The sequence below is a fragment of the Entelurus aequoreus genome, linkage group LG12 (assembly GCF_033978785.1).
Source record: "Entelurus aequoreus isolate RoL-2023_Sb linkage group LG12, RoL_Eaeq_v1.1, whole genome shotgun sequence".
NCBI classification, from domain to species: domain Eukaryota; kingdom Metazoa; phylum Chordata; class Actinopteri; order Syngnathiformes; family Syngnathidae; genus Entelurus; species Entelurus aequoreus.
Genome location: NC_084742.1, coordinates 34505345 through 34533340, shown reverse-complemented (window position 1 = coordinate 34533340; position 27996 = coordinate 34505345). Strand labels below are relative to the sequence as shown.

Here is a 27996-nt window from a genome sequence, read left to right as displayed (position 1 = left end):
GTTTAACTTTTTGTTTTGACAAAAACAAGATTACACGATTCATTATTCAATGTTATGCACAAAACAAAACAAAAACATAGGATTTCTAGTATCCATAGCTGCCATCTGGAGGTCTGTAAAGTTTTGGGAAGGTAAGGAGCTGGACGCGGCTGAAGGCAAACTTCCTGCTTCCCATGTTTTTCTGAACGTTCTCCATCCTGCAGCCCTCCCTGCACACAAACATTCAGCTCCTTTTTACGGTTCATCATCAACTGTTTATTAGGGCTGATCATAGATTGTTGTGCTTTTTTTTTGTCCTTCACAGCCTGTGTGGCTCTACTCGTACTTGGCCACTAGCACAAGCAGGCTAAGAATGAGCCAGAGAACCAGGAGGTGAGAAGTCACCAACAGGAAAGCCACAGGATACAAGTGTGGTCTCGTGCCTTTTGGGGCAAAACACCGCGGGAAGTTGGACTTCTGTTGGTCCGAGGGCTTCTCCCCAGACTCTAACCCAAACAGTGTTAGACCCGATTTGGCATAACAGCCCAACATCTGCCCCCAGGACAGATGACACCTGCAGGTGTGTGTTAATGTGTGTACCAAAAGAATGGTTTGAGAAAGAATGAAGAGGACATTGAAAAATAATGGAATTAAAGGTAACATTTTAGATCAAATGAAGAAGTCAGTCATCACTCTCATGCAGGAGGAACCTTAAGGAATTGTACCTCCTCATTTGGTCCAGCGCAGCACAAAAGTGATGTTGGCTGAGAGCATGTTTGTCCCTGAGCAGCATGCACTGCTCCAGTGTCACTGACATTGCCGTTCGGTCCTTGGCGCTCTTACAGCTGGTTAGACGCACCCCGCTCACTTGACGACAGACCTTGACAGATAGAGAGTCTATTATCTCCTCCCCGCACTCAAACTGATTAACTTTCTTACCGAGGCAGCCAACCAAAGCACCTCCACATTCTTCCTCCTCTGAGCTTCCACGCTTTGACTCAAAGATGCTAACAGGTCCCACAGAGATTGCACACCAGCTGGAAAGTAAGAGGGTGTTTTAATCGTAAAAATGGCCATTCCTGGCTGGGTGTGTGGGGTTAATGGTAGTGGTGTGGACCGACCGGCGTCGGGCAGGTGATCTCTCAGCGTGTTACAGTAAACTTTCAGTTGCTCGCAGCTCTGCTGATTCAGCCTTTCCTGCAGGGAGTTGTTGCCAAACCTCTCAGCCACAGTCTGCTGCTGGTTGATGCCAATGTTGAAGAGAACAGGGTGAATGGGAATCAAACATCCTGCTCTCAGCTCACCGGGCAGTGTCATGAAGGCTGACGTAGGCAGTGGGACCTTGACAACAATGGAGCCCCTGAAAAAAGACACCAAGGGGCCACTTTATTAGACACGATGTGATGGCTGTTGGCGTGATCCCAGGATGCACAGAAGGTAAGCAAAGTGCAAGCAGAATGTACTTTTATTATTAGGTACCAGGCAGAGTAAAAGTAACTGAGGTCTATAGCAACAGAACACTGAAGCAGATAATGAACCAGCACTGAAGGAAGGAACAAGGTGGAACTAAATAGAACTAATTAACAGGAGGCAAGACAATGAATACAAGGTACATAGAAAAATAGATCAAACAGGAAATACTACCAAAACAAGAGCACAGGACAGGAAAATAATACCAAACAGGGAAATAGACAACAAAGTCTTAACTGTTATGTGGAATCATGACACTGGGTAAGGGTGTGCAAACACTGAAGGTCACAGTCTGATGAGGCCATCAGCAGATCAAAAACAAGATCCTAAAGCCCCCAACCCGAACACCCTCAATGCCATGGCTGCGCCTACAAATGTCTTACAATGTTCCTCTGAGGGTCGGCTGAAGGTCTTCGGGTTGTTCCGTTTTTGCTTCAGTTAGGGAAAATGTGACTCCCCCCAGGTCAGCCACCCCCACCATCATATCCTCCAGCATCCCCACTTCATCACCTGATGCACACAGCATGCACATAAGGACGTTGTGACTGTGTACTGTACGCATATGCATTTCTACCATAAGTGCTGAGCAGGCCTTCAAACTGAACCAGGATTCCGACTGCATGAAGCTGCTGCAGGAACTTTGAATCCCCCAGACCGTCGTAGAGCCTCAACAGGAAGCCGCATGTGGTCGCTGAGAGCTGAAAGACAGGTAAGTGTAATCAGTGTCCTGACATATTTTTTTAATTAGATCTTTAAAAGTATGTTTGTGGATATTCAACTAAATTGTTTTGAGGGCCACATTTCCAGAAAGCTAAAAACCAGGGGGCCGGACTTCTCTCTTCAGTATTAGTCTTATTTCGTATATTCCAAAGAACCAGCATTCGCTAGAGTTGACATTTGATTTTGGTCTAAATATTGTGTCAGAGTTAGAGCACTCCGTTGTTTTTAAGGACCTTCTGCAAAAAAGCTAGTCAAAAATAGCACTCTAAATAGTTGTTTTTAAGAATCTGCTGCAAAATGTAAGTCCCTCACAAGTTTTATAACTGAACTTGCAGGCCACCAGTTGAAAAGTCCAAATAATGAAAAGGAGAGGACCTAAAATGGAACTTTGAAGATTACTACTGGTACAACTAAACTAATTGAACAAATGACTATAACTGCATCTGAAGTAAACAAAGCCTTATTTACATGAATCACGTTACAAAAACATGTGAAACTGCCAAAAAGGACAGGACTTGAATGTGTGCCTTGAGGAACACCTCTGTTATATAAATCACAAGTTAGGACCCTAGTTTTCTATGTTTGCTGGCAAGGTTAAAACGTCAATGCAAGGATCTGCCAATGTGTTTACAGTGGTCCAAGCTCCTCTTTAGGAGCACTGTTGTGTTTTTAGGAATTTGCTGCAAAAATGTTTGTTTCCTAAATTATGAACTGAACTCGGGGGCCGGTATGGTGTCATTCCCGGGTCATTCCCGATAGTTGAATGGCACAGCCAATCTCCCTCACTTGTTTCCTCCCCTTTTGATTGAAGCGGTGCTCAAAAAACTTCGCTTTTGAAGTTTGTCTATGAATGTTCTCATTCATCCAGGTCTTTGTCATCTCAAGGCATTCAATCGATCGCAACTGGACTGCTTGGTTTGTCAGATCCAGTCCCAGTCGACCAATCTAAGTCTATGAGCACAAACTGATGAAGTCTACTCGGATGAGCAGCGAAACGTCTTCCAAGACAAACCAAGCAGTCCAGTTGTAATCGATTGAATGCCCTGAGTTTTGAAGTTTTGGGTTTTTATGACGTGATGAAGGCCAACTTTCAGCATGGACATGATATATCCTGACCTGCCCCATGTATACACCCACTACTCCACAGAAGACAGATTAGGCAAAACAGGCATCATTATACACATCATAAAATAAAGCATTACGCCAGGGGTTTCAAACTCATTTTAAATCGGGGGCCACATGGAGAAAAATCTGTTAAGTTAAAGTACCAATGATTGTCACACACACACTAGGTGTGGTGAAATTTGTCCTAGAGCTGCATTTGACCCATCCCCTTGTTCACCCCCTGGGAGGTGAAGGGAGCAGTGGGCAGCAGCGGTGCCGCGCCCGGGAATCATTTTGGTGATTTAACCCCCAATTCCAACCCTTGATGCTCAGTGCCAAGCAGGGAGGTAATGGGTCCCATTTTTATAGTCTTTGGTATGACTCGGCCGGGGTTTGAACTCACAACCTACCGATCTCAGGGCGGACACTCTAACCACTAGGCCACTGAGTAGGTGGCCGGTGGTTACCAGGTGGGCCGGACTGGTAAAACCACTGCATGATAAGTTAAAAATAAAGACAACTTCAGATTGTTTTCTTTGTTCAAAAATAGAACAATCACATCCTGAAATTGTACAAATCATAATATTGTTGGGGGTTTTTTACACTTACATGTTGCGGTTAATAGTATTCTATCTTTATTTGTCGTTATTTATACTTTCTGAATGAATTATGTGATAATGTTCATCAGTCAACTCATTGGTGTTAATTTTCAATCTATCAAGATAAAAAAATAATTTAAAAATCAAATTACAGTATGTTATTTATGTAGTTTGATAATTTTCCTCGACTGGTGCACTAACATCATGTGGTTTATTTTGTACATATGTAGCATCATCTACAAAGATACAAAGAATTGCTATTGCGACATCCAGTGGACACATTTAGAACAGCAGTCTCTTTCATTCAAAAATTTCAGGTTGATTTTTATACTTAGCAAACTCATCCCGCGGGCCGGATAAAACCTGTTCGCGGGCCGGATCCGGCCCTCGGGCCGTACGTTTGACACCCCTGCCTTACCCTCTGCCAACTATCCCTCAGTCAGCTACATACATGTGAGGTGTACGTTTGATTATATTGTTTTTTCCTCAGTGCTGTTTATATGTGACTCATGTTAGCAAGGTAGCTCAGCGGTGCTAACGTTTGAGTCGTTCCTCACTCCTCAATGTCAAGTTGTTGTGTCTCACCGCCTGGCTGAAGACGGCGTGTCGTCTTAGAGTAAGATTGGCGGTGCCGTGCACAACGGTAGCGGAGGCCGCCGCCTGCAGGACCACAAAGGTCATGGCAGCCTGAGCCCTCTGGACCGCCTCACGCACGCAATCCCTGAGAGTGATCACCAGAGGGAGCAGCTGCTCCTGCCAACAGCCTAGGGGGCGGACAAGGTCATAAGTGTATAAAAGTGCACATACAGAGTTGTTAGTAAACACACCACAGTCGTTTGGATTGCCGTCCTGCTGCCCATGGAGTCGGTCCACCATGACGATGATGCAGCTCAGGCTGTTCGTGACGTTTGCCCACACTCTGTCCTGTGCACACAACATAAGTTCACACATGGCGGAGATATGTAACACTAACCAAGTCCAACTTGCCCACTCCTCGTCATGTTGCTGGTCGTCAGGTGAAGCGTCATGGAGGCCGCCGTCTTTGTCTTGACAGCGTTTGTGTTGAATGTCACCCAACGAGCTTCTCACGAGCTCGTCTTTAAGAGCGTGAACAAACTTCTCCGTCTGAAGACAAAGGAAGCGCCGCCACGGGGGGATTGTCAACCGGGGTGAAGGGTTGTCGGGGAGATTCCGCTCACCTGTCGGGCTAGGTCGTCTGCAGCCCGCTGCAGCCGGGGAGCGCTGTGCTCCAGGGAGACGGACAGCAGCTCCTCAGCGAGGCCGAAGAGGAGCGGCTGCAGCTGAGCCACGCTAGCCAACACCGCCTGGGCCCTGGAGCTCTCCTCCTGGGAGTAGCACACGTAGCTGCAGGGTGGCCATGTTAAGTAATTACCGCACCACTACTCACAACTAAATGGACAATTTTAGTATTGTTTCTGTTTTATTTGAAGTAAATGGAACAAAAAGTACTAATTTTCCTACTTTGAGGTGGTGATGCTCACCTGTGCATGTGGTCAGCGTGCTTGGCCAGCACCCTCCTGAGACCGCCATGTTTGAAGGCCTGGTAGTGGTCGGCCGGAGCACCAAAGGTGATCACATGGTACCACACACCTAAAAAGTGACAACCACTTCTGTCAATCTCATGAGAATCTTATTTTTTCTTCTTTTAACATATAGCACACCTGTGCTGTCCTGACAGGTGACTTCCATCCGCTGAGCGTGCAGGTTTGTGGGGACAAACTGAAGGTGCTTGTCCCACTTGGAGCCACTCGACTTGAAGCAGGACAATGCTGTTTGAATGAAAACGATAGTAAGAAAAATATTATAAATGCAATGCATAATATAGTGTAACATTCAACATACAAATATTGTTTTGAAAACAACATTGTTTTTATTTATAAAGAAACAAAATAATGACTGTGAATGAATGTTTGGTGGTGGTCTGAGAGGCTGTTGGTGTAAATTGTCAGACAGATTTCTATCAGTCGACCCCAGGACAGCTGTGACAACAAATAGCGTATCACCATTGAAATAGTGGGAATGAACAATTTGTTCTCAATGTAACACGCTTTGGGTCACCAGAAAAAAGCACTGTATAAATCGGATCCATTATTATTATTATTAATCGTATCCTTTGTTTATCATCCCTCACAGTTTTGGGGCGCTGTCACTTTAAATGCTAAAAGTTCCGCCCACAATTCATGAATAAAAATGAAACAGTCACAGACAACCAATACGGATACAACATTTTCAACATCAATGGTATTATTTGAAATAACGGATGAGATTACCAATGCAGTAGATAGCAAAAAATGTGCTGCTGCAGTGTTTATGGATCTAACAAAAGCATTTGACACAATCAATCATAGCATCTTAATAAACAAATTAGAAAGGTATGGAATCAGTCTTGAAATGGGTTAGAAGCTAGTTAACCAACAGGAAGCAACACGTGAAGATAGGCGAACACACTTCGACAGAACTGAAAATATCTTGTGGCGTACCTCAAGGATCAATACTGGGACTAAAATTGTTCATTCTCTATATAAACAACATTTGTAAAGTTACAAAGGACTTAAAGTTGGTATTATTTGCAGATGACACAACTGTGTTTTGTTCAGGAGAGAACACACAAAAGCTAATACAAATAACATAAGATATAAACAAATTTTTAAAAAAAAGTTTGACAAAAACAGACTATCTTTGAATCTCAATAAACTAAAATGTTATTCGGTAACAGTAGAAGAGAAAGTCAAACACAATTACAAATAGACGTAGTAGACATTGAAAGGGTAAAACAAAACACACTTTTGGGTGTAATAATAGATGATAAAATGAACCGGAAACTTAATGTAAAAAATATACAACATAAAGTAGCAAGAAATATGTCAATAATGAATAAAGCAAAACATGTTCTGGACCAAAAATCACTTCATATTATTTACTGCTCACTGGTGTTACCATATCTGAGTTATTGTGTAGAAATATGGGAAACAACTACAAACGTGCACTTCAAGGTGTTACAAAAAAGATCAATTAAAATAATACATAATGTTGGATATAGAGAACATACAAACCCTTTATTTATTGAATCACAAATATTGAAATTCAACGACTTGGTGCATTTGCAAACAGCTAAAATGATGTACAAAGCAAACTATAATCAGCGACCCAAGAATATACAACAATTGGTCAAACAAAGCACTAATATGATTCAGTTTGAGAGACTGTTCAAACTACAAGTGTTCACAAAGTACAAAGAAGAACAATTATGATAAACATCTTGAACCTTTTAAAACCATGAGATCATGATCATTTATGTATTTAATATTTGTTTACTTATATATCGTATACTTATTTTCTATTTATTCACTCTTCTGTAACAGAGAACAACAAAATGGGATAAAACTGATACGATACGAAAAGGGGTGGGATTAAATAAGATGTGCTTTTTCCTATTCCTTTTCTGACGTGCTGTAATGAAACAACTGAGATGCATTACATGGCATGTTAGAAATAAACTGAAACTCAAGTGAACAACCGCCAACACTTAATGAATGCTGAATGAAGAAGACACTCCAGGGCGCATGTTGTGAGCAGGAAGTAAAACGTGTTACTCACCTGAAAGTGTGTGCAGCTTTTCAAGCGCCTCTTCGTAGGAGCCAATCAGGTAGCTGCAGTGGTTGATGACATCACATCGGAGGCCATCCCAGTGGGGTGAAAGGTCGCTAAGCTTCTCCACTTCGTGCCGACTGAGACGGAGAGGTCCAGTTAGATGTGTAAGTATGTACACGTCAAAATATGTTAATAACATGCGTGTACATGTTAGTGAACTGGCTCATGAGCATCCTCAGTAGCTGTTTGGGTAAAGAGAAGGACAACAGCGTCTCGGACATTTGCTCCTGGACCAGCAGCCACCTGTCGTCCTCCGTCTGAAAGCGGTACACCTTACACACCTGCGCACACAGCACTGAACCCACACACAGAAGTAAGGAAGGCATCGCCACGATGATGATGATGATGCTAAATGCTCACCTGCTCTCACGAGTGGGCTGCTGTGGTGCATGCGGCTGTGCAGAAGCTCACACAGGGCTGGGCTCTGAAGACAGGAAATGTAAGCCAGGTTCAAACTAAGCAGGACTCCACCTATACCTCTTCTGCAGAAGAAGAAGTTTCTTCCTCCGCGTGTGGCTGGGACATGTGCACCTCCCTGATGTTGACTTCATCGGTCATGCTGGGCATGGACAACACAACATGCACAGTTTGGTTTTTGGACACTTACAACGTCAAAGTACATGTTAGAATTCCTCTTTCCCTCATTGAACCGCAACTCCCCAAAGCTGGAAGCACTTGTGCAGCCCCAGACTGTACCGCTAGACTGTAGACACGACACAATTATCCATCGAATTACTTGTGTTGCTAACTATTTAACCAATAGTTCAGCGGGTCGTAAATCTATACAGATATACATGTCACGGCCCGGGCACATGCCAATGCGCATTCTTCAATGAGCACCTCAGGACACGCCCACGGCCACTCATCTCCTGCACACGTCACTCAAGCAGCTGCTTTCCATCAGCAATCAACGCACCTTGCGCTAATGAGAGGTCCTGCCTTCATAAGCCTGCTCAACCTGCTATCCGGCGCCAGAACATAACCATTTGTTCGTGTACAGTAAGCCACGTCAAGCTCTATGCGCACTCTTTGCTCTGTGTGTTTTCTTCCCCGTGTTATTGATTGTCTCATGTCCTCCTTGTCGCTCCAATCTGCGGATCTCCGTTCCCGCGTTGACGAGCTGTGTGTCGCGTCATCCTTTGTTCCTCTGCTTCCCGGACTGCCTCTTGGATCTCGACCTCCCGCTTGGACACGGACCTCCTACGCCCCGCTATAGTCCCCGACTTCCTGCTTGTTTCACGGATCTTTGAGCCTACCCTGCCCCCTTTTGGACTTGCCTCTCGCTCAACATTTACGGTAGCACTCAACAGTTAATTCATACACATAGTCGCGCACACACCATACACTCTCTTGGATTTTGTCACACTCCATACCATTGTTTATTATTATTATTGTTTGTTATTATACATACATACATTTATATATATATATATATATATATATATATATATATATATATATATATATATATATATATATATATATAATAAATCATAGAGCCAAACTACACCCCTTGTGTCTGTGCCGTCCACTCCTCCCACACACAACAATACAGGCTGCACACAGACTACTTTAAAGTACATCCAAGTCAGGTGTCCACACTATTATCCCTTGACGACATATACTGTAAATGTTGCTTGCCTGAGGCTCAGTGAGATGCGAGGCTTCTTTGAGGACCTGAGCAGATCTGGCAAAGAGAAACCAAAGAAGCTCCTCTAATTGGCAGACAAGAGGCAACAGGTCATGTGATGTCATTATCATTCATTAAAATTTAACCTCCTAATTGACCATTGGTTACAACAAACATGTGTCTGTGGGAAGGACATTAAGCTAAAGGAGGCAGCATCCTCCCTACCTGGCCACCAGAGCTGATCCCCACCTCTGGGTCCAAACACTTCACCATCATGACTCCTCGCATTCTTTCCCAGCAGCAAGATAAAGCTTCCTCTCGTGTCTACTTCCCGTTAACTTCCTGACACAAACTGGCTTGAAAACATGCTTTTTGAAACAAAACATTATCAGCTTCCAACTCTTCCAGTTTTCCGCCCCTTTTTGCAAGACTCACGGTTTCCAATGACAAAATTGTCTATATTCCCTGTTTTGAGATGTAAAGTTTGTCAAACTAAACAAAAAGATGGGAATTAATCCAACAAAGAATTCCACTTAAACTTCCTAGTCTTCTGATCTCCTTAGAAATGACACACAAACAGAACAAAATGTCTCTGTGGTCGAGCATCATCCTCTTCTGTCATTATCATCATCCTCATCATCATCATCATCATCATCATGGCCGACAGGATTAAAGGGCCATGATAAATGTGCAGATTAAAAGGCTGGAGCGCTTGGTTGGGCAAAGTGCAGAATTGCCAGGAAACGGAAATTGTGTGTGTTTTTGTGTCTGTGTGTATCAGATTAAGTGAGTTCAGAGAGAATTCAAATGTGTGTGTTGCAAAGCCACCATTACCCACACACTAATCCTCTTAACATGCACAACTTACACACAAACTGGCGGCGGCGTGAGTTGTCGCCTCTTGCTCGGTAAAACAGCAACTTCTCTGCTCCTAACGGGAGTGTGACCGCCACAGAAACAAGCCACATTGTCATTGCATCTGTTGAGGAAACACACACATGTCATAGTCTATGTGTGTTTCCATATCTAAAGCAACGCAGTGCTTCCTGGATGTGTGTGTGCGTGTGTGTGTGAGTGTGAGTGTGTGTGTGAGTGTGAGTGTGTGCGTGTTCTTGTATTTCTACCCTTCTTGAGACATCAACAAGGAATAGTACCTTCCATATGAGGACCGGTGAACAAGTAAGGACATAAATCATGGTCCCAATACGGAAAACCATTGCATCTAATAGAGAATGTCTCATTTGCACCCCTGGTGGTGAAATCCATCAAAATTAGGGTGGTCCCAAAAAGGAGGGATTTTTCAAATTGACTGTGTGTCGGTTTTAGAAGTGCTCCCCCTCAGGCCAACATATGAAATAAAAAGTGTGTGTAAGAAATTGAAATGCGCCCCCTTTGGCCAAAATTCATTTAAAAATTTAAATACATATGTATATAGAGACATACTGTAATAACTTGAAGTAAATAATGAAGATTAAAGGCCTACTGAAATGATTTTTTTTTATTTAAACGGGGATAGCAGATCTATTCTATGTGTCATACTTGATCATTTCGCGATATTGCCATATTTTTGCTGAAAGGATTTAGTATAGAACAACGACGATAAAGATTGCAACTTTTGGTATCTGATAAAAAAAAGGCTTGCACCTACCGGAAGTAGCGTGACGTAGTCAGTTGAACATATACGCAAAGTTCCCTATTGTTTACAATGATGGCCGCATGAAGTGAGAGAGATTCGGACCGAGAAAGCGACAATTTCCCCATTAATTTGAGCGAGGATGAAAGATTTGTGGATGAGTAAAGTGCAAGTGAAGGACTAGTGGGGAGTTGAAGCTATTCAGATAGGGAAGATGCTGTGAGAGCCGAGGGTGACCTGATATTCAGCTGGGAATGACTACAACAGTAAATAAACACAAGACATATATATACTCTATTAGCCACAACACAACCAGGCTTATATTTAATATGCCACAAATTAATCCTGCATAAAAACACCTGCGTGTTTGTTATGCTAGCTCCTAGCTCCTCTGCTAGCTCCTAGCTCCATAGAACACGCCAATACAATTCAAACACCTGATCAACACACACAATCACTCAGCCCAAAAGACAGTTTACCTAACCCAAGGTTCATAAAGCTTATATATTTTTAAAAAGTTACGTACGTGACGCGCACATACGGTCAAGTTATCGAATGTTTAGCAGCCAAGGCTGCATACTCACGGTACCTGATATTCAGCTGGGAATGACTACAACAGTAAATAAACACAAGACATATATATACTCTATTAGCCACAACACAACCAGGCTTATATTTAATATGCCACAAATTAATCCTGCATAATAACACCTGCGTGTTTGTTATGCTAGCTCCTAGCTCCTCTGCTAGCTCCTAGCTCCATAGAACACGCCAATACAATTCAAACACCTGATCAACACACACAATCACTCAGCCCAAAAGACCGTTCACCTAACCCAAGGTTCATAAAGCTTATATATTTTTAAAAAGTTACGTACGTGACGCGCACGTACGGTACGGTACGTGTTATGCTAGCTCCTAGCTCCTCTGCTAGCTCCTAGCTCCATAGAACACGCCAATACAATTCAAACACATGATCAACACACACAATCACTCAGCCCAAAAGACCGTTCACCTAACCCAAGGTTCATAAAGCTTATATATTTTAAAAAAGTTACGTACATACGCAAAAAAAAGCCAAAGCTGCATACTCACAGTAGCACGTCTGCGTCTTTGTCATCCAAATCAAAGTAATCCTGGTAAGAGTCTGTGTTGTCCCAGTTCTCTACAGGCGTCTGTGTATCCAAATCAAAAGTCCTCCTGGTTAGAGTCTCTGTTATCCGAGTTCTTCCATCTTGACTGCATCTTTCGGGAATGTAAACAAAGAAGCGCCGGCTGTGTACTGTTGTGGCTGACTACGTTCGAAAAATACGTCCATTTCGCACCGACAACTTTCTTCTTTGCTTGCTTGGCTTCCTTCTCCATAATGCAATGAACATGATTGAAACAGATTCACGAACACAGATGTCCAGAATACTGTGGAATTATGAAATGAAAACAGAGCTTTTTCGTATCGGCTTCAATGTGGAAGGCATACCCGTGTTCGCCGGGCTACGTCACGCGCATACGTCATCCGCAGAGGCGTTTCGAACCGGAAGTTTAGCGGCAAATTTAAAATGTCACTTTATAAGTTAACCCGGCCGTATTGGCATGTGTTATAATGTTAAGATTTCATCATTGATATATAAACTATCAGACTGCGTGGTCGGTAGTAGTGGGTTTCAGTAGGCCTTTAAAAACCAATTACAAAAAAAAATTAAAAGCGGTCTTTTTCTCACAACGTGTCAACTTTTTTCTTATAAAATTGGAAACAATTTCTCATATTCTTTCTGTTTCTGTAATATTGCAATATTTTCTCGTAAACGTATTAGTTTTTAATGTAAAATTATTACTTTTTAATGCAAAATGGTGACATTGGTCAAGTAAAATTATGACTTTAATCACAATATTGTCAATGTTTTGTTGTTCTTGTAAAATAGTGACATTTTTTGAGTAAAATTATGACTTTTGTCATAATTTCGCCAAGTAAAATTCAGATTATTATTATAATATTGCCAACATTTTTAAGTTTTCTTATAAAATTGTGACTTTTGTCGAGTAAAATTACGTCTCTTTTCATAAAATTGCCAAGATTTTAAGCTTTTCTTGTAAAATTGCGACTGTTATTGAGTGTAATTCCAACTTTTATCATAATATTGCACAAATGTTCAGTTTTTCTTGTAAAGTGTTGACTTGCGTTGAGTAAAATTATGACATTTATTATAATACTGCCAAAAGTTTTTCTTGTTGTGATTTAGGGCTATATAAATAAACATTGATTGATTGATTGATTGTTAAATTCCAACTCATGTTTCACAACCAGCGTTTTTATATTTGCATAGTATGTATATATTATTAATGTTGTAAATACAAATCTTTATATATCCTGAAAGGGTGGTCCTAAAGAGGTAGGCATTTTTTGGAAGTCTCAAGAAGGCAATAAATACAAGAATGTGTGTGTGTGTGTGTGTGTGTGTGTGTGTGTGTGTGTGTGTGTGTGTGTGTGTGTGTGTGTGTGTGTGTGTGTGTGTGTGTGTGTGTGTGTGTGTGTGTGTGTGTGTGTGTGTGTGTGTGTGTGTGTGTGTGTGTGTGTGTGTGTGTGTGGACTTTGAAAACACTGAAAGCGTCAAGAAGATGACAGTGTTTGTCAAAGGTCACAAAGGTGCAGCACAGACACTTTGGCGCCACCTTGTGGTCGTGCTGTAACATAACATCAACACGAAGTGTAAATTACCACAGCACAGGATCGTGCAGGTAAAAAACAATGTAAAGGTTAAGCATTTTAAACGTCTCAATGTGTGCAATAAAGTGGTGCTAGTTGTTTTAAAAACAAACATCTACGTTTAATGATGAAACATATTTCGATAGACTTTTATATCGTTATTTTTTTAGTTTGTTCGGGACAAATGTCACTCAGATCCGTACATAGATATGAATAGGTAGACGGAACACGCCCCTTTTTAGCCGCCTGCCTTGGGGCAAAGTGTCAGAGAAACTGCATGAAATTGGTTAAGAAATTAACAAGTTATGATTGATTTTCCATGTACAGTACATTCCTTTATATGGGGAACTTGGCCCCGACCGAGGTAGCCGCCACGTAGACATGTGGCTAGCATAGTTGCGACAGCCCGCTGGTGTATCTAGTCTTCTGCATACCTGTATATCTATGGAGCCGTTGCTGTCACCGCCTTTACGGGTAACACGGTGATTGAAAAGAAGCACCTACAGGAAGACAAGGTAGGGAAACACTTCCGGGTGTGTTTGATGTTTTCTTTGCTTTAAACTTCACTTTTATTTGGGAGTTTTAAACATGTCAGTTTAAACGAAGAATGTCCTAAAGAGGAAAAAGGGCATTTTCCCAGAACTTTACATATTAGGGTAAGTGTTGATTGTGTTTACCCGAGACGTAAGAGAACGTTGTACTTCCTACTAAACTTTAAACTATAACGATAATCTAGCTATTATTTTTTTAAGTAAGGGTGGTATTGCATTATAAACACTTTGTTCATTGTTGCGTTTTGATTAAATCTAAACACATTTTGTTTGGAGACCCACCTTATGAGTAAGCAGAGGTTTGTCTCACGTCTATTAAACAGAAGTCAAATTGATTTTCTAAAGAAAGTAAGCATTTCCGAATGCAAAGTTTAGTTTTGAAGCCGCCCGATTAACTTGGTTGTAAAAATAAGATGATACTTTGACTTTGTACTTTGCCCTCGACTGTAGACGATATGTGTCTTACTGTCTTATCTATCATGTGACCTTTCATCGGCTTGCACTTGTTTTTATGTGAAGTATTATCTTACTAAATAAAAGCGAACTTGCCACAGAGTCTCTATGATGTGCTGAAATTAAAACGTGGCTCATTCATTGGTGCCTTCACTTTGCAAAGATGCGGTGATGATGGGAGCACCACCGTGTGTAACCACCAGGTGGCGACACATCGCGGCAAAGAGCTAACGCCCCAGTTGGCTGTAGGCAACCAACCTATCCTCGTAACTTTGTGAATGTAACCCGTTTCCGGGCAGGTTATATATATATATATATATATATATATATATATATATATATATATATATATATATATATATATATATATATATATATATATATATATATATATATATATATATATATATATATATATATATATATATATATATATATATATGAGTTGGAATTATATATATATATATATATATATATATATATATATATATATATATATATATATATATATATATATATATATATATATATATATATATATATATATATAATTCCAACTCATATATATATATATATATATATATATATATATATATATATATATATATATATATATATAATTCCAACTCATATATGTATATATATATATATATATATATATATATATATATATATATATATATTTATTTATTTATTTATTTATTTATTTATTTATTTTTTAACAAACCCACGTTTTTTCCCGCCTCTTCGTTCTCTTTTGATTGCAATGGAAACCCCTCCACACCCCACCCTCTCAAAAAGTATCATGAATTGATTTACGTGGACCCCGACTTAAACAAGTTGAAAAACTTATTCGGGTGTTACCATTTAGTGGTCAAATGTACGGAATATGTACTGTACTGTGCAATCTACTAATAAAAGGTTCAATCAATCTGAATTTATCTTTTGAAAATGTACACTGTTTGAATATATATCTTGAAGACGATCATTACTGCTATTTTTTTACGGTCGAAAATAAACTTCGTAAACATTATTTACAAAATTAGGTACAACTTGCCATGTAAGACAAAAAGTAATACTAAACAATATTAACTTTGCATTTACTTTACAGGTCAAAACAAAACAAATATCATTCATTTTGTCATTAATTTTAAGCTGTTTAAATGTGCGTATTTATATTAGGATGAGTTTAATTCCAATCAAATCCAATCCACTTAATTTATATAGGACATTTAAACAACAAAAATGTTTCCAAAGTGCTGCACAAAAATATTAAAAACAAGAATTCAAATACTATCCTAAGCTCCAATGACTGAATAAAAACAAAATAAATAAATATAAAACCAATATAAAACAATATAAAAAGAAATGTATAACGGTGTTAAAGGGTAAAACCAATTAAAACAATGAATAGAAATACAAATTTAAAAACACAGAGGACCACACAACTCACGTAATGTTAAAAGCCAGAAAATAAATAAATTCCAGTACAGTACACTACTTTTTCCCCTGTGTGCTAATAAGAAAATGTGATTAAAAATAACTACTGCATTCAAACTCATGCATTAAATTGGACAACAATTCAATTCGATATTATTACTACCATATTACTTTTCTTTCTAAAGGAAAAAAATATGTTCATACTCACCATAAGCATGCCTTAACACTTTCGATTCCAGTCGAGGAAAGAAAGACAACTTTTTTCTGTGGTCATGCACGGAATTAATTTACAACATAGTCAGAGTTGAATTAGGTCAGTTAGATCTGTTCTTCAGTAATCAAAAAACATTTGAGTTTCCAATCTTGGAGTAAGTCAACTCAGAGTTTAGGATTTGACTCACAGTTTGTTGAACCTTGAATCTGGTCTTTTTTTCTGCTGCTTTTTCACAGGAGAAGAGGAGCATGATGATGATGGAGGTGATGGAGCCACCACCAGGTGTTGTTGGCATAACAGAGGAGAAGATGGAGAACGTAAATGTTGTTTTTATTTGTTTTTACAATATTTTTTTTTGTGTGTGTGTGCTACCTGCCTAAAACTGCCTGTTTAAATGTGAACGTAGCCTGTGACCCTCGCATGTCTGCCTGTCTCTTTGAGTCACCTAAAAGACTGAAGCCCCCCAGGTCTAATCACCTTTGACCTTACCCTTTACAACAAGGAGTCATCGTCAGCCCTTTTGATCCAGATTCTGATTGGCTTCTGTAAAGCTGTGGTTTCCATGGCGATGTGTGCCGCACTACTGACTCCCTTACTGTCAGTTACTGCTGTTATGCTGCATTTAAAGCCTGTAGAAAATCTAATAGCGAGTTTCTTTTTGTGTTTTTACAGGAAGTGAACAGCCACTGTGACCACACCACCAGTAATGACATCACTTCCTGTATGGACAAAGCCACCACAAAAGTCACAATGGAAACAGAACAGAGCTGCGGTAAACTAGTTGTATGATTGAACAATTAATTTGGTTTGTTAGATATCCAATAATATGCACTTTTTCACCAAGATGTGTTGCAAAGCCTCTTTATATAATGAGTGTATCCATGTGGCAGGTTCATCTAACGAGGAGCAGGTCAGAGGCAGTATTATGTTCTTGAGAGAAGGACACGTTTAAGACAGGGATGCAATGATTAACTGGTTTTAACCGTAAATTTTAAACATCACGGTTATTGGGTTTCAGTTCTCCTCACTCGCTATAAACCAGTGCTTCTCAAATATTTTCTATCACGCCCCCGCTAGGACTGTGTCTATAAATAGTATAATTTGTCTATAAAATTGTTATAACTATACTTCTGCATAACATTGTAAGTCTTTCCTTGTCACCCACTGTGGTTACAGTGAAGCCAAGTGCTACATACGCTTCATTATATTCGGTATGGCAGAAAAAAAAGCATGTTTAGGGGCGGTATGGCGTAGTGGGTAGAGCGGCCATGCCAGAAACCTGAGGGTTGCAGGTTCGCTCCCCGCCTCTTACCATCCAAAAAAAACGCTGCCGTTGTGTCCTTGGGCAAGACACGTCACCCTTGCCCCCGGTGCCGCTCACACCGGTGAATAAATGATGAATGAATGAGATGTAAAAATGAATGATGGGTTCTCACTTCTCTGTGAAGCGCTTTGAGTGCCTAGAAAAGCGCTATATAAATCTAATCCATTATTATTATTATTATGTTCCCCGAGATCACACCTGGTATCCCACCTCGCCCCCCCAGGGGGGCTCGCCGCACTATTTGAGAAGGACTGCTATAATCCGACATTATGCTGGTACGTTATTTTCAGTACTCCCTGCACCTATCAAGAGACATGATAGAATGCTACATGAGTTTAAAATGGCAGTAGGACAAAGCAGCAAACTCCCCCCTCTTTGACACAAATGCTGATTCTGTAAATCCAAAATTAAAAAATCATATACAGGTATATTCCGTCACGTGACTTTCGAACGGAAGTAAACAAAGTGGTGGACCACCAAACCAACATGGCTACTGTGCAGAAAACAGTGTGAACTATCTGAGTATGGAAGGGGCTTAGATCTTACCATTAAAAGCAGATACGAGCAAATAATCAAATTATGCAATGGAATAGATCCCTATACTATATAAAAAAAAAAAAAAAGATTTGTCGAGTGATCCTAAAGATTCTTCGTCGGTCGCGTACAAAGACATGTCGAACTATCTTGTGCTCCAGACATCATTCTACACAACTGAGAGCTTGAAAAAACCATGAAGGTCTACAACTTCTTTGTGTGTGGCTGGGTCAAGGAAATTTGTATCAAGACTCTCCTGGATAAATATGCATCGTTTTTGCTCTTGGAAGATTGCATTTCATGATTGAACTTTGCGTCGACAACTATGTTTGTTGCCTTTGTGTTTGTCAAACAAACGTTTAACAAAGTGATCACTGGCGACTCTGCTCTCTTGGTCTGGACTGTGTGACACTGTTCTCGTCGTTTTTCGTAAAATCTTGCACTCTTTCGCCCTTCTTGATTACCTCTCGAGGAACTCTGAAGAAACTTTTATCCTTTTCGCATGTTGAACGATTATAACAGCCTAAAACAACGCAGGAATAGGGCATTTTTCTTTGGGAAAGGCAAAATGCTGCCCAGAACGCTATGACAACAGACGCTCGCTGGACCACCACTTCAAATCTCACATATTCAGGGATATGGGGTCCTGTGTCAAAAACCAGCTAATACGTGGACCAAGGAAGCAGATGCGTGTGTAGAATGCTCTCCAAGGATGATGTTACTGTTGTGTTGTTGCTTGCCACAAAAAAAAAAAGTTGTCGTTCTGCAAGGTAAAACTATCGTCTTTTCCATGAGTTAAGTCATGTCAGTGCCGTCATAGACGCCCGCCTGTGAGTACAGATGAACGGCAAAGCTTGAGACGTTCCACGGTGTTGCCGTTCAGCCGCCGTTACGTCCATCCCATCCATCCATTTCCTACCGCTTGTCCCTTTTTGGGGTCGCGGGGGGTGCTGGAGCCTATTTCAGCTGCATTCGGGCGGAAGGAGGGGTACACCCTGGACAAGTCGCCACCTCATCACAGGGCCAATACAGATAGACAGACAACATTCACTCTCACATTCACACACTAGGACCAATTTAGTGTTGCCAATCAACCTATCCCCAGGTGCATGTTTTTGGCGGTGAGAGTACCCGGAGGGAACCCACGCAGTCACGGGGAGAACATGCAAACTCCACACAGAAAGATCCCGAGCCTGGGATTGAACTCAGGACTACTCTATTGTGAGGCACATGCACTAACCCCTGTTCCACAGTACTGCCCCGGCGTTACGTAAATATCTCAAATGGCAGGGCCGAGTCTATTTGTTTCTGCTCCTCTGGAAGGACGGAATTAACTATTTGTGGTTTGCTTTAATACAACTCCCCTTATCACGTCATTACATGCAAATTTGCGAGATCTCGTACCAGTCTTCGCTATTTCGCTGCACAGCAGAACAGCAGGACGGCAGATGGCGGCGACGTTTAACTGCTGTAACACATCCAGTGGAAATCCGGGTTTAGTCTTATATTAATTATACAATGATGAATTTATTGTGGGTAACACCTTTGTGTGTATATGTATTATTTTGTACTGTTGTTATAATGTTACTATTTGATTACTGTCATTTCCGACAGTTAAAAATAACATCAAAATCTCGAAGGAATGTCTGTAATTCTCTACATTTTTGTTGTGAAATTACGCAATGCATGATAATCGTGATACCCTGACTATTACTCAGACTGTAATTGTAACATACAGGGTGATTCAAAAAGAATAAGCCAAAATTTTCACTCGATATTTCCAAAATGAAAAACAATAGAAAACCTAGCTTGAACACATGTGTTGTACATAACTTCGAGTATTTATTTCATGCTTTACAAGTGCTCAAAATGGCCACCACCAAATTCTGTTTAAAAGCACGCTGCACCGTGACAATGGCATTTGTTTTTGCAAACTTAAGCACACAAAACGCCTTCTGTTGAGAAGTTCCCATTTTGAGGGTAAATAAACATGTGGTCTTCTTAACAATTGAATGGCGCCGAAAGATTTACATGACCACACCAGTGAAATTGTAACACAATAAAACTTGAATAACCCCTGTATCAAACGACCATGGATTCAGTCTATTACAGGGGTGTCTAACTCATTTTAGCTCAAGAGCCGCATGGAGGAAAATCGATTGCCACGTGGGCCGTAATGGTAAAGTCATGGCATGATAACTTAAAAATAAAGACAACTTCAGGTTGTTTTCTTTGTTTTACTTTGGCCAAAAATAGAACAAGCACATTATGAAAACGTACAAATCACAAATAATCCTCGGGACAAAACACTTCAAGTTTGTCGAAAAATCTGAGGAAATTGGTGCATCTTCAAAAACACAATGAAAACACAAAGCCAGGATTAAACTTTAAGTCACAGTCTTTCTGGGATTGAACAAAAAATACAGCATGTAAACTCTTCTAGGTATCAAATACCTCCTTTGTCATGTCCACGTATCAATCCAGTGCTAACTCAACAAACCATAAGAAACTGAGGTAAAAACTATTCAAAAAGGTTAAGTTCACTTTTCTCGTGTTTGACAGAGACATTTTGGGGCAACGAGGCAGGTTTTAAGTTCCATGTGGGTCGAGGAGGAGAAGCCACAATCCCCCTTTACTGTGTACCTCTTGCTTGGCCCCGTTTTAAACCGTTTGCTTGCCTAACAGAATTGCTATTGTGACATCCAGTGGACAAATTTAAAACAGCAGTTTCCTTCGTTGAAAAAAACCAAGCAGCTCATTTTAATAACAGGCAAACTCTTCACGCGTGCCGGAAAAAACCTGTTCGGGCCGTACGTTTGACACCCCTGGTCTATTACAATGCTTTAGAACTGAATAAATGCGTTATGATTTTGGCGCATTCTTTTTGAATCACCATGTATAATCGTTGCATCCCATTAATTTCTAGGGACACACATTACCGATAGAACATCATCAAAAAGTCAGTTTTACAATGTGAATAATGGCATCATCATGACCTCACAGCAGCACCACAGAAGAGCACACATGTGGTTGTCTACAGCGACAACAAGAACCCGGCCAGTGAGAAGCTGCAGATGGTCCGCAAGTGGAGCATCAACACCTACAAGGTCAGGCCCCTTTCCTATGATGTGCATAATCAATGAGTCACATGACATGATCAATAAGTATCCTTGTCCGCAGTGCACCAGGCAGGCTCTGTCGGAGAAACTGGGCCGAGGATCTCACACCGTGGACCTGGGCCTGAATCCCCGCTTGGAGCTGCTCAAAGACGACCGTCAGCGCTACAATCACGTCACCCAGCTGGCGCAGACTCTGGCCAGTCAGCTGGCTCAGCTCACCACCACCCAGAAGACGTTGGGGAACGCCTTTGCTGAACTGAGCCTCAAAACACCCTCGCTACATGTGAGTCCAATCGCTGATGGGATGAGGCTAACGTCTGGCGACGAATGTTGTTCTACGATTCTGCCGTCAGGTGGAGTTTGGCATCAATGCAGAGGCTCAGAAGTTTCTGTCCAAAGACGGCGAGACTCTGGTAGCCGCTTTCAACTCCTTCACATCTGACATGCATACGCTGGTCAACAAGACCATCGAGGACACCATGAGAAATGCCAAGCAGTACGAGGCCATCAGGTGGGCGGAGCTCTTCATAGTCACTTCCTGTTACCAATCTTGGATGTGATAATGTTGGCTGTATGAGCATGAATTATGAAAGTTAATTGTGTGAATACCTTAAAGCATTCACACACATGGTTACACATGGGTACACCAAAATTCATCTATTTATTATTCAACTTATTATTATTTTCTTCTCCAGATTTTGGCGCGCTCTACCTTCCACACTGTTCAGCCTATTCGGGAATTGCGGGCTTTCCTTTGACAAATTCCAAAAATTCCCAGATTTCCCAGAAATCCAGGTTTTCCGGGACTTTTTTCCCTATTTCCCTTATTTTTTGCCCTATTTCCACACTTTTTTCTGGCGACAACTCCTCCCACATTTTTCAACCCACTTCAACCATTCCACCGTCAAAACATTCCTCTTAATTAAGACAAAAAACAAAGTTGTTTTTTGAGAGAAATTCCAGGAATTCTGTAATACAATTTCTCAATTCAACATGTTACTACATCAACATTTCTCGACCATTTAAAAAAATTCCATAACCAACCATTCAGACCATCAAGTTTTTTTACCATTTTCAAAAAAATTCACGTTTTACCCCAAATTCCCAAATTTTTGGGGAAATGTCCCATTGAAATCAATGGGACATTTTTCAAAGTTCCACAACTCCCACATTTTCCATCTGATTCAATCATCTGTTCCAACTTCAAAATATTCAGCCTGGTCAGGAATTGTGTGCTCTACTTCAACAATTCTGAAAAAATTCCAGCATTTCAGTTCAACTTCAGCATTGGAGCGTTCACATGCAATTCCTTACGGAATTGCTTCATCTAGTTGTGATATGAAATAGTATTTCACACCCACACAGAGATGTTTTGTACTTGTCATAGGTAACTAAAAATTAGAGATGTCCGATAATGGCTTTTTTGCCGATATTCAGATATTGTCCAACTCTTAATTACCGATTCCGATATCAAACGATACCGATATATACAGTCGTGGAATCAACACATTATTAGACCTAATTTTGTTGTGATGCCCCGTTGGATGCATTAGACAATGTAACAAGGTTTTCCAAAATAAATCAACTCAAGTTTTGGAAAAAAATGCCAACATGGCACTGCCATATTTATTAGTGAAGTCACAAAGTGCATTATTTTTTTTTAACATGCCTCAAAACAGCAGCTTGAAATTTGGGACATGCTCTCCCTGAGAGAGCATGAGGAGGTTGAGGTGGGCGGGGTTGAGGGGGTGGGGGGTAGAAGGGTAGCGGGGGGTGTATATTGTAGCGTCCCGGAAGAGTTAGTGCTGCAAGGGGTTCTGGGTATTTGTTCTGTTGTGTTGATGTTGTGTTACGGTGCGGATGTTCTCCCGAAATGTGTTTGTCACTCTTGTTTGGTGTGGGTTCACAGTGTGGCGCATATTTGTAACAGTGTTAAAGTTGTTTATACGTCCACCCTCAGTGTGACCTGTATGGCTGTTGCCTTGCATTCACTTGTGTGTGTGAAAAGCCGTAGATATTATGTGATTGGGCCGGCACGCAAAGGCAGTGCCTTTAAGGTTTATTTGCACTCTGTACTTCTCCCTACGTCCGTGTACCACTCCGTACAGCGGCGTTTTAAAAAGTCATACATTTTACTTTTTGAAACCGATACTGATAATTTCCGATATTACATTTTAAATCATTTATCAGCCGATAATATCGGACTGCCGATATTATCGGACATCTCTACTAAAAATCTGTTTTTTTCCCACCCACAGGATCCAGTATGACGCGTACCGGGTGGACTTGGAGGAGCTCAACCTGGGCCCACGTGACACCACCACCCTTCCCAAACTGGAAAAGGCCCAGAAGGACTTCCAGAGCCAGAGGGAGCGCTACGAGCAGATCAGGGACGACCTGACTGTCAAGCTTAAGCTGCTGGATGAAAACAAGGTAAAGCGTCGGCCATATTGGAATTGAATCAGATTCAGAGGCAACAAAGTGTGTTTTACGTGCGCAGGTGAAAGTGTTGCACAACAACTTGTGGCTGCTCCACAGCGCCGTGGCCGCTCACGCTTCATTGTGTGACAAATTCCTGCAGCAAAACATACAGCAGGCTGGCGAGCGTCTCGCCAACCCCAGCGTGGACGCCCCCTCTTGGGTGGAGGAGTCCTGACACGCTGTTTGGAGCGGTTGATCCGCGGTTAGTTCGGTAGGATGTAATGTTTATTTATAGCTGACTTAATTTACAGTACCTGTTGTGGAAAGTTCTGCCAAAGTGATTGAGAAAATGGAAAATATGTTGATTATGTTGTCATCACGGTACCAGAGGGAAGTATGGTACCGTACAGGGTCTAATTATAGCCACTGTGCATTTTTTTACCCAAAGTGCAAAAGGATGGGGTGTTAATTGGAAGCAGGCGATGGAGGGAGAGGCTGCTTGAAAACTAATTTTATACATAACAAGTTTGTTTTTGTACATTAAAAAATGACTTGGAGTGCATGAGAAAGGGAAAATGTTGCTCTGTTAGACCACATGGTCATTTTATGATCAACTATATTGATTGCACTTTACAGCGGCAACAGAAGCCATTTTGTGGAAGCGGTGAGGAGATAACTGCTAAGTTAGCATTCATAGCGCTGATGAGTTCATTGAAAAGTGTGCAACACATGACTTTCACACCAACATTTTAAAGTGCATGCAGAGATAAATAAAGCTGTTGGATGCTGACCACAAATGATACTTGAAAAGAAGCAAGCACCATTTTGTGGAGTTGATACAAAAAAAAAAAATACACCAAAAAGTTGCCTCCAGCCACAGCTGTTAATGCTAATGTTACTTTATTTAAAAAATGTTTAACCTATTTAAATATTGATTGGGGTTACTTGCTTTTTTAGCCCACACACCCGGTGACTATTGGGAGACTTGCCGTTTAATGTGACAGAAGTATTTAGGGTGTGTGAATACTATTAATTATAATTAATTATAGAAGTTCTATGGGATCACATGGTAATTATATTGTGTTCTTCTGCTTTTAAATCAACTTTATTTGTGCCTCCCCTCACTCCTTGAAGCGTTACAGAGGTCTCCAACAAATATGTCTTCATTGGCAAGAGGCAATAAACCATATTTGTGTGCAATAATGTCCCCAAAAAAGATATTTTAAGGGAACTAATCTAACATTCCAACTTTAAATTATGACCAAAACAATTATGTTCTTCTTTTTCTTCTTTTTTTTTTTTACTGGACAAATTGTTTTACTTCCTTTTGTTTGTTGTTTCCCATTTTACACCGCAGCCAAGAGTACATGCATTGTGTTTTAATGCCATATTTGACTTTTGAAGGATTTCTTACTGTAAAAGTATGTTTAATGTTTAAGAGACTGAACGTCAGTTACTGTCAAACATTTAGGAGGTTTAGTCAAGTCCTCGCAGGCTGGCTGCTCTTTAACTATTTGAATGTGTCTTTACGGGAAGTGATGAAATGGAGTTTGCTGTTGTTGGTGTCTTTTAAAAATAAATAAACCATGGCAGAATATACGGATAAATATTATTTGTGTGTTGCCCTGCACCTTTGTACGCATTTAGTACATGTGAAGGCGTGAACACCAAATTTTAATGTGCTTGTGGCACTTTCCAAACAAAAGCGATTACTTGCCAGGCAACACAACACAACAGACACACTCACATACACAACTTATTTGTCTTGTTGGTGCCTGTCCCAGTGGACCAGGCTGGAGACCAGCCAATTAAAGATACATTCTGCACACAATTGTTGAAAGCTTGTATAAATCTTGGCAAGATTAACATGTCATGTAAATGTACAGAAAGTGTGTTTGAGTGGGTAGTTGCAGGCTATGGGTGGGGCTCGCCCCAGTCTTATCTTTTCCCCACACACACACATTTTTCAAGAGTTAATGTGGTAAACCAGTTTTACATATGTTGTACAGTAAGTGTGTGTGTTTTCTCTACCTGAGCGATCACGCATGCGCAGTAGTGCCAGCCGTGCTGCTGGCCTGCGAGCTGCAAAGATGCACTAAAAAGCTACTGAGTCCTCCACGTTTTTGCAGAGGAATTGGTCCCTTTTTCTACTGGAGTTCTGCGTGAAGCGTGTCACGCCCGTGGATCGAGTCGCAGTGGTGAGTTGCGTTCATTTCACCGCATGTTTCTGTGGGTGTGCGTCCGTGTGAGTTCTTTAGCGGCGGCTTCCTCCTTTTTCTTAGCGCGTCTCAGCGGAGCCGCATTGAGTTGCCTTGGCGGACTTAGCAGGCTGCTGAACGCTGACACCAGGCTGCGTTCACATGTTGACGTTTTCCTTAAACTCGCTCATTAATGTGCCTTCAATAACGTTCACGTAAGCGTACACCACACGGGCTATAACCCCTCTAAACATCGGCTACGTTATCCGACAATTTGCTTGTATATATCATTGATGTTTGCAAATAATGAGTAAAGCTGCATATAAGTCGAGAGGTGTGTTCTTGTCCTCTTATTCCTGCTGTTGTCACCTTTGTTGTTTTTCTTTGGTTATACTAATATTTTTTAAGTGCAAAATATCATCAGTCATAATCATTTTGTTACCAATTCAATGTCATTGCATTGCAAATATGTCTTTTTTTTAAAAACTGACATAATTTTAATCTATTTAGTGCTGCAAATGTTTGTTTTAATGCACAACGTTTTCCAGTTTGAAAAATGCTATTAAAAAAAAAAAGTGTAAACAATTTAGGGACAGGCTCACAGTCTTCACCTTTTCTGAGATTGTCATGTTAAGTTAGACCAGGGGTGTCAAACTCGTTTTAATTGAGTGAAGTGAAGTCAATTATATTTATATAGTGCTTTTCTCTTGTGACTCAAAGCGCTTTACATAGAGAAACCCATTATCTAAGTTACATTTAAACCAGTGTGGGTGAAGTGTCTTGCCCAAGGACACAAGGATGGCGGAAGCGGGGATCAAACCTGGAACCCTCAAGTTGCTGGCACGGCCACTCTACCAACTGAGCTATACCGTCCCATTGAGGGCCACATGGCAGTTATGGCTGCCCTCAGAGGGCCACTTGTAACAGTGGATAATATGTCATTTTAAATTGCCTCATGGTATTGCTACACAACTATTTGGATATTTATATTTTTTTTAGGTACACTAAAAGATCTGTAGATTTTACAGTAAAAAAAACTAACAGCGCCGTTGTCAAAATTGTACCGTTAAATGTACTGTTTCTTGTTACAGTATATAAATGGAAAAAACGTAGCACTGTACTATGAGTTGTTGTATTACTGTAAATGGAAAAACCATACCACAGTTTTGCTTTTATTTAAGGTAACATTTTGGCGACTGACCTACCGTTTTGTTTTGTTTTTACCATAAAAAAATGTTTTACAGTGCACAATTTGATGGATAACGTTTTCCAGTTTGAAAAATGCAATTAAAAAAATAAAAACATTTTAAGGGACACAATCACAGTCTTGACCTTTGACCTTTTCTGAGATTGTCATGTTAAGTTAGACCAGGGGTGTCAAACTTGTTTTAATTGAGGGCCACATGGCGGTTATGGCTGCCTTCAGAGGGCCGCTTGTAACAGTGAATAATATGTCATTTGAAATTGCCTCATGATATTACTACACAACTATTTGATAATTATAATTTAAAAGATTAAAGTACCAATGATTTCCACACACACACTAGGAGTGGTGAAATGATCCTCTGCATTTGACCCATCACCCTTGATCACCCCCTGGGAGGTGAGGGGAGCAGTGAGCAGCAGCGGCGGCCACGCCCAGAAATAATTTTGGTGATTTAACACCCAACTCCAGCCCTTGATGCAGAGTGCCAAGCAGGGAGTAATGGGTCCCATTTTTATTGTCTTTGGTATGACTCGGCCGGGGTTTGAACTCACAACCTCAGGGCGGACACTCTAACCATAAGGCCACTGAGTTTTTTAGGTACACTAAAAAAATCTGTAGATTTTACAGTAAAAAAAACTAACAGCTCCGTTGTCAAAATTTTACCGGTAAATGTACAATGTTTCTTGTTACAGTATATAAATGGAAAACCCGTAGCACTGTACTATTTGTTGTTGTTCTTAACGGCGTATTTCTGTAAATGGAAAAACGATACCACAGTTTTGTTTTTAGTTAAGGTACAATTTTGGCAACTTTACCAAAAAAAATGTTTTACAGTGCACAATTTGATGGATAACTTTCTTTAAAATCATGAACCTAGCCGATATTTAAGTACTGTACTTATTTCGATTTTAACAAAAGTAAAAGGTTTGGGAAGTAATATTAGATCAAGTTTAAAATGAATTACATTTCTGGTAGTACATATATATTCTTCTGTCAAAATAGAAAGTTGAATACATTTTGTCAGAAG

General features: G+C 40.7%; 3 protein-coding genes across 14 annotated transcripts in view; 2 read left to right on the top strand and 1 right to left on the bottom strand.

Moving 5' to 3' along the window:
• Positions 1-16: 16 nt before the first annotated feature.
• LOC133662090 (type II inositol 3,4-bisphosphate 4-phosphatase-like) lies at positions 17-16388 on the bottom strand. 8 transcript variants are annotated; one of them, XM_062065768.1, is made up of 18 exons: positions 9400-9779; positions 9186-9259; positions 8022-8103; positions 7905-7968; positions 7692-7839; positions 7491-7621; positions 5555-5662; positions 5375-5483; positions 5072-5237; positions 4860-4997; positions 4700-4796; positions 4458-4636; positions 2024-2147; positions 1833-1959; positions 1101-1339; positions 919-1016; positions 705-859; positions 220-553 (listed from the first exon to the last, which is right to left on the bottom strand). In XM_062065768.1, the coding sequence occupies exons 1-18, from the start codon at positions 9460-9462 to the stop codon at positions 316-318; spliced, it is 2340 nt and encodes a 779-aa protein (XP_061921752.1). In that variant the 5' UTR covers positions 9463-9779; the 3' UTR covers positions 220-315. The 8 variants fall into 8 exon arrangements, with proteins under 8 accessions (XP_061921754.1, XP_061921752.1, XP_061921755.1 ...); XM_062065770.1 differs by lacking the exon at positions 220-553 and adding an exon at positions 17-209 and having other exon boundaries at positions 4458-4796; XM_062065771.1 differs by lacking the exons at positions 9186-9259; positions 9400-9779 and adding exons at positions 10043-10153; positions 16161-16388 and having other exon boundaries at positions 4458-4796.
• On the top strand, positions 13799-25178 carry LOC133662092 (arfaptin-1-like). 5 transcript variants are annotated; one of them, XM_062065777.1, is made up of 8 exons: positions 13799-14023; positions 16406-16483; positions 16839-16938; positions 21028-21131; positions 21205-21426; positions 21497-21654; positions 23402-23576; positions 23644-25177. In XM_062065777.1, exons 2-8 carry the CDS (start codon positions 16415-16417, stop codon positions 23797-23799), a joined length of 984 nt encoding a protein of 327 aa, XP_061921761.1. In that variant the 5' UTR covers positions 13799-14023; positions 16406-16414; the 3' UTR covers positions 23800-25177. The 5 variants fall into 5 exon arrangements, with proteins under 5 accessions (XP_061921761.1, XP_061921759.1, XP_061921762.1 ...); XM_062065775.1 differs by having other exon boundaries at positions 13801-14023; positions 16403-16483; XM_062065778.1 differs by lacking the exon at positions 13799-14023 and adding an exon at positions 14031-14164 and having other exon boundaries at positions 16403-16483; positions 21031-21131; positions 23644-25178.
• A 162-nt stretch (positions 25179-25340) lies between these two features.
• Positions 25341-27996, top strand: part of LOC133662089 (FH2 domain-containing protein 1-like) — a 38459-nt gene continuing 35803 nt past the window's right edge. Inside the window, exon 1 of the mRNA XM_062065765.1 lies at positions 25341-25762. The gene's annotated coding sequence lies outside the window, so the exon portion shown is untranslated. The remainder of the gene's footprint in view (positions 25763-27996) is intronic.

Bases quoted from the DNA above. Each gene is read 5' to 3' on its own strand.
- LOC133662092 (XM_062065777.1), top strand. From the start codon at position 16,415: ATGATGATGATGGAGGTGATGGAGCCACCACCAGGTGTTGTTGGCATA. The intron at 21,655-23,401 runs GTGGGCGGAGCT...TCCCACCCACAG, and splicing joins AAGCAGTACGAGGCCATCAG to GATCCAGTATGACGCGTACC. The intron at 23,577-23,643 runs GTAAAGCGTCGG...TTACGTGCGCAG, and splicing joins AGCTGCTGGATGAAAACAAG to GTGAAAGTGTTGCACAACAA.
- LOC133662090 (XM_062065767.1), bottom strand. From the start codon at position 10,179: ATGACATGTGTGTGTTTCCTCAACAGATGCAATGACAATGTGGCTTGT. The intron at 8,104-10,042 runs GTAAGTTGTGCA...GTCCATGCCCAG, and splicing joins ACGCCGCCGCCAGTTTGTGT to CATGACCGATGAAGTCAACA. The intron at 1,017-1,100 runs GTCGGTCCACAC...CTTACTTTCCAG, and splicing joins AGATCACCTGCCCGACGCCG to CTGGTGTGCAATCTCTGTGG.